The sequence below is a fragment of the Haliotis asinina genome, chromosome 15, assembly GCF_037392515.1.
Source record: "Haliotis asinina isolate JCU_RB_2024 chromosome 15, JCU_Hal_asi_v2, whole genome shotgun sequence".
NCBI classification, from domain to species: Eukaryota; Metazoa; Mollusca; class Gastropoda; order Lepetellida; family Haliotidae; genus Haliotis; species Haliotis asinina.
This window is the reverse complement of record NC_090294.1, coordinates 13,519,291-13,525,604: the sequence shown is the minus strand read 5'-3', so window position 1 is coordinate 13,525,604 and position 6,314 is coordinate 13,519,291. Positions and strand designations below refer to the sequence as shown.

General features: G+C 39.2%; 1 protein-coding gene across 2 annotated transcripts in view; it reads right to left on the bottom strand.

Moving 5' to 3' along the window:
* Positions 1-884: 884 nt before the first annotated feature.
* The window catches only part of LOC137265625 (sodium-coupled monocarboxylate transporter 1-like), a 30,416-nt gene continuing 24,986 nt past the window's right edge, over positions 885-6,314 (bottom strand). The window contains exons 10-16 of one of the 2 annotated variants that reach the window (XM_067801057.1): positions 6,103-6,221; positions 5,497-5,567; positions 4,528-4,614; positions 3,751-3,956; positions 3,479-3,591; positions 3,050-3,141; positions 885-2,684 (exon numbers count right to left, since the gene is read on the bottom strand). In XM_067801057.1, the coding sequence (XP_067657158.1) occupies positions 2,568-2,684; positions 3,050-3,141; positions 3,479-3,591; positions 3,751-3,956; positions 4,528-4,614; positions 5,497-5,567; positions 6,103-6,221 (805 nt within the window). In that variant the 3' untranslated portion in view covers positions 885-2,567. Of the gene's footprint in view, positions 2,685-3,049; positions 3,142-3,466; positions 3,592-3,750; positions 3,957-4,527; positions 4,615-5,496; positions 5,568-6,102; positions 6,222-6,314 lie in introns of those variants that run through there. The other variant, XM_067801058.1, reaches the window with a different exon arrangement.

The following is a 6,314-nucleotide window of genomic DNA, read 5'->3' as shown; positions in this document are numbered from 1 at the left end:
TTCACCCTCCATGGGCCCCGGCCCCTTTGAGGACAAGACCTGTGATTCTTAGTGCATAATGATTGGTTATTGTAATATTGTGTGCATGAGATGTTTACTGTATGCCCAAAGCGGTTGTGAATATTGTCTTTTAACAAGCTGTGCCCGAAATTTAATTAAACCCAAAACGGGCCCCTGTGATTTGTAATGCGACAAGGCTGGTTATCATAAGAGCTATTGTTTATATTTGCAAAGGAAGCAGTGAAGAATGAGATTTTTGGTAAACAACTGGGAAGTAATTGAATTACTTGTTCACAATGTTTTTCAAACCGAATTAGGCCCCTTGCAGTTAAAACCATGTGATTTATATAGACATTGTTTACATAATTAATAGGCTGTTATTTGTATGTGAATAAAATGATAGTTGTAAATAAGTCATTATGGGACACTGATATTTCAGACTTTTTGTTTTTCGAGGGAATTTATAAAACCTCATGCAGTGAAATTACGCCTCAGAAAATACAAGAAATAGCATTTATATGCAAATCTACCATTTTTCTATAAATTAACATGTCTTCAGCCAATTCTGTTTGTGGGTAAAACAAGCACCCTTATCATGCCTTGCCCTTTGCACATGTGTAAATATACGTTTGCTCCTGGTCCTGACCACATGTAAATTTCCTCCTAATGTTTGTTTACATACGAGGGATTCTCGAAAGTGCGTTCACATGACACATTTACACACGTATGTAGAATTTTCTCATATATGCATTTATACGTAAGTGTGCAAACACTTGCATGTGAACGGGGCTTAAAGCGTATAAATCACGATGTGAACGAACATAACTTTACAGATAGTTTATTTATTCAGTACAGCGTATGAAACCATAAAATACATTGTTTAGTACAATAATGCAGCACAAATCGAGACTATTCCAAATACCGAAATCAGAAATAAGTCATGGAATCAGTTCGGGTGGCCAACATATGACCAGACAACCAAATGCTAAATTACTTTCAGGAATTTATATCATTGGTCATAAAGCCTTTTACCCCTAAAATCAACACGGACTACATTCCTTCCTGTTCTTACTTGCTTTGTTAGTTAAGGGGCCGTTAGGATAGCACAATTGTTACATCGTTGGCTACAGACGTTTGAATCCCTACATCTGTGAATACCTTGGTAGTGTCCCCTGTCATGCTACGGTTTGAATTTGGTCATTAAAGTCTACTCACATATGTGTTTTCTAAGATCGTCTTTTGTTGTAACCTTGTCATACTGCCTGTTCATTATTTCGGCGGAGCTATTATACATTTCGCTTTCAATACAATAAAGGTATACACAAATTTAACAATGTGTTATATGATTAAGTATATACTACGCAAGTATATGTACTACAATGTCTGCATACTGTCGACACTCTGTTAGTTTCACGTATAACCTACTTATGTCTTAACTAATGTATTCAGTAATGTAAACTTGAAAATAATACATTGTGTACTGGAAACGAAAATGATTAATATGTATACTTGATTCCCCATTTCTGTCTTGTTTTGAGAATTCCACAGACATTTTTAAGATGGGACACATCGAATGTCAGATTCTGCCAAAGACATAGACAATTGCACGTTTCGCATTACAACAGACACACATACAAGCTCAAACGAAATAATTTGTTATATGACTTAATATTTTCTACGTAATTATTTATCTTACCTCACACATAAATGTCGTTTTCAGCTTGGCTAAGTGCTCTTCTATTATTTTCAATGTACCCCACTTACAAGCATGTACATTTCAATGTACCCCACTGCCAATTGCAACTCATTCGGTACTTTGCGGTAGTTTTTCTTTATCTCGAATAACATTGAATCACGGAAATTACCGATGTTTTGCGAATGCAAATCAATGGAAGGGAGATAACCCTAGATCTGTTTTCCTTGAGTCGTCTGCGAAATCTAGCGATAGTTACGATAAGATTTGCCTCGCATTCCAGGAAATATATGTTGGCAAAACGTTAAAATGTAGTCCCTTCGCCCTCAGCGAACATAAATAAGCATCGAGGGTACATCAACCCATGTCCCCCTCATGGCCAGTGAACAACTTATAATATACTACAGGGTAGTATAAGCCTTTCTTTCATGTCTTTCAGTAATGTGTACTCGAAAATGATACATTGTGCACTTGAAACAAAAACGAATAGCATGGTTGTCCGTTTCTTTCTTGGCTTTAGAATTCCAGAGAAGACATGTCTGTTAATGGCACATGTCCACACATTGAAGGACAGAATCTGTCAAATACATAAATCACATGTTTTCGTAAAGTGAAGTTAAAGGTTTAACTAGGTACTCTATAGCATACCGGTGAGTTTGGTTTAATCTAGTACCTTCGCATATATAACGAAATCATAGTTTGATACGCACATGCTCTAAACATTAGTGAATAACCTATATCAAACAGGCGAAAGAGAGTGTCAACTTGGAAAATGGATTTGATTAAACTTTTATAAGCAAAAAGTATTTATTGTCAAAATGATACAAGACTAATAACAAGCGCATACACATTCCTTTTACAAGTTTTACCATCATCACAATCTAATACTCCATACATGACCACCCTTGCTATCAGATTCTCTATCCAGCTTCGGCGGCAAGGAAGACGCATGAGATGGGGATTGCAAAGTGGTGGCTTTCTTTTCCTCCTCCTGAAAATGTAAGAATTTGTTGCAGCAGTCATAATGTCTTGATAATTGAAGTAGACAAAAATGTAATCCTGCCAGAACGTATTAAATGTTTAAGTTATCCTTTTGAACGGAGCTGTTTACGTGACATAACGGTATCGGGTTGTCAGACTCGTTGACTTGGTTGAATAATGTCATCCCTGTCGTGCAGATCGATGCTCACACTGTTGATCACTGGAATATTTACTGACCGCCGTTAGACAGTAAACGAGACACTTGTTGTGTAAACACTTGTAACAAGAATGTAGGGAATAACCATTCTCGTTTCCACCAGACAGAGTATCTGTGTATTCAGTTTTAAGAGATGAGTGTATCATATCAGTACTTACGGGTTGAGAGTTGTGATTTCCCTTCATGTTCCAAAGTAGTCTGGCAACAGGAATCAGCAGCCTTTCGTCTGTGATCGGGGGATACATTCTATCTGTAACACAACCGTTGGAGGGAAGGTGAACATCCGGTTTTGAATTGGTTTTAATCAACCTATGCATGTCGCAAAAGGCAACTAATGGGATCCGGTTGACTTAGTTCACACATATCACCCTATTCCAATTGAGCAGATTGATGTCCATGACGTTGATCACTAGATTGTCTGATCCACACTTGATTATGTACAGACTGCTGACATATAGTTGGAATATTGGTGAGTGCGGTGTAAAACAAACACAATACACCTATATATGTATCCCACGTATAGTTCAACAAGTGCGAAGATATTAAAGTCATGCACAAACGTGATAGAACTAGACTTGCCTACATACACGTCACAAGGCTTATCAGCAGCCCAATGAAGAACGACACAAGCCATCCTGTCAATCCGTAGTACTGGTAGGAGATGTCGTAAAATGGATGTCCTTTGTAGGGGATGACGTTGCTGCAAGAAGTAATTATGTATTTTTTCAGTAACGCTGTATCAGTGGTATTGTAATCGTGTACATGGTGTTTTCTAAGTATTGGGTCTGCACAATAGACATCCAGATTAGTATTATTATTATAGTTATATTCTACACTTCATATAGAGGGAAACGGGTACCTGGGCGATACCGTCGTGGTTGTCATATTCAGCAGTGTCGGAGAGGTTGTAGAGATGTTTAGGCCGTTAACGTAGGCCGGATAGAGAACGTGACAGGAGTTGCCAGGTGCTGGGGGAAGGGCTGCAGGTTTTAATCCGTACAACGCTGCTCCGATGCTCAGCCACATGTTCACTACAAACGAGGCAATCAGTCCTGATAAGGCTCCCTGAACGAAAAATGACGTAATGCTGAATGGGAGCGAGGAATAAACATTACAATGGCAAATGGTGACCTGCTGTCATATTCTCCAGTAGACTCGCTTCAAAATGTATTTACTGTTTAACGGTAAGTTAACGACCTCTCACAATTACATTCCATAGAATTTCCTTTCCGAATTGTGACCGTAATTTCCTTGCTAATGAACATGTCTCACCAGCATGCAAAGCTTAAGTGATTGGCAGGGTAAAATGTATTCATTTATTCATGTTTTTAGAGATTTACACCTGCTTTTAAGCAATTTGCACATATTTCAAAGGGCTTAACGGCGATGTACAAGTCAATGACTTTTACCTAAGCATGATTGTGTAACATTCAAATGATATCGTTATCGATTGAGCATAATCAGGGTGTGCAGAAAATAAATGAAAGCACAAGTATACTGTATTTTCCTGCTTTTAGATATTTGCACCCCCTTTTAAGCAATTTGCACATATTTCAAAGGGACTACCAAAGCTTTTACATATGAGTGGAATTGACAAGGACTGCCTTTACGGTATCAGTGTGAAGATATTACTTACGATTTTATTTGTCCAGGGTATGAACGCCCCCAGTGAGAACACGCCCAGTACCGGTCCACCGCAAGCTCCAAGGAAGCCCAATGTAAGCTGAAATATTGAAGAGGAATGTTATTTTCACTCAGTGGGCAAGTCCTATGCCCATTTACGCCAAGTCCAATGCTCTGTAAATGACCAGACAAACCAGTGAGTGGTGTCATGAGCATCATTCAATGACAAATGGACTTGCATCAGCGAGTCTGACTACCCGATAACATTAGTCGATAGTGAATTCTAAACATGATCCTTTTAAAACATATAGTGACCGGCATCTTCACAGGGGAGATAAGGGTTACTGAAACCACTATTTCACTTCAGAACCACATACTGGCAAACAAAGATAAGTTGAGCACCTACGTACCTGACAATTAACCCGTATTAGGATGTACGAGCGCAGCCCACTGGCGCTTGCATTGTGAGCGAAGGGGCTCCAGGTTGTCCGCGAACAACTGTAGTGCAATGGGTGAAGCGCATGGCCTGTGTTATGAGCAAGGCGTCTGCAGCTTCGTGCGAAATCATTTTCATCGTCATGCGCTGCACGTGCACTAGTATACATCTGCTCTCTCATTCACAAACTAAATGCACTGCGGTGCAACGCCTACTTGTCGTACACATGTTTTCTGCGCCGGTCCAACTTATCCTTGCTTGCTAGTGCACGAAATATAGAACATTTAGATCAATATTGAATTGGTTAGTGTTTAAAACCTGTTTTTTCAAATCAGTAAACAATTGCCACCATGCCCATAGCTGTAACAGTTTCTAACAAGTTCCTGTAACGTGATCATTTCTTAAAACAAAACGTCAGCATTTAAAAAAACAGTTCAATAGACAATAATTATTTCTTCGGTCACCCTATTTCTGAAACCAAATACCTGAGTGTCACCACAAAATTATGTTTCGGATCGAGTATGAAAATCACTTTACAAAATTCACCTGAATCAAAGTTCCAGGTAAAGTCCGCGCCAGGAATGCCAAGCCAATACATAAACCTCCATAAAACCACACTGTAACAAAGCAAACACCGCATGTAAGCACATTCCAGTAACTATAAATTTCAGCATATTAACTAGGGGTCTTATAGTGTTTATTCAACACATTTCCACTATTCAATACAACACTACTGGCAAAAGGTACCAACTGCCAAACCGTGTATTTGGTATGCTGCTAATGGATACAGTGGGCGTGGAAGCTTAAATGTCCGGTAACTCAACACTTTCACGAACACCTTGAGTGTGTGTATTCTGCTGAACATCCATTCGTTAAGGACAAACGGGATAAAGATGTCATCCACGTCATGATATGTTTAACCACAACCCTTCGTGAACCTTTGTGAAGTCTTTGAACAGCATTTAGAAGTGATACACAAAAAGGTGGCAGGGTGCTAGGAAGTCAACTTTCTTATGGTAACACAACGGTTCGGTTTGAATACATTTACTCCCTCATCAGGTCAATCAGTCCTTCTTTCAGCTTTGACCCTCGCAACAGAGAAGCTGACCTCCACACTTCTCACCTTACTCTAACGTTTTTATCAAATCATACCTGATATTTTTGCAACAATCAATTTCACGGACTCTTTGGTTTTGCACCGCTCAAAAGGCCACTTCAGAATGTCCTCAACAGTGTTTGCGGCCAGTCCATTGGTAACTGACGACAAGGTACTGAAAACACCCGCAGCAATATAGGTGCAAAGTGAATACAGATTTACTTTGCGGGAGGATTTTCAGTTAAAGCTCAAACATTTTCAAACAGAT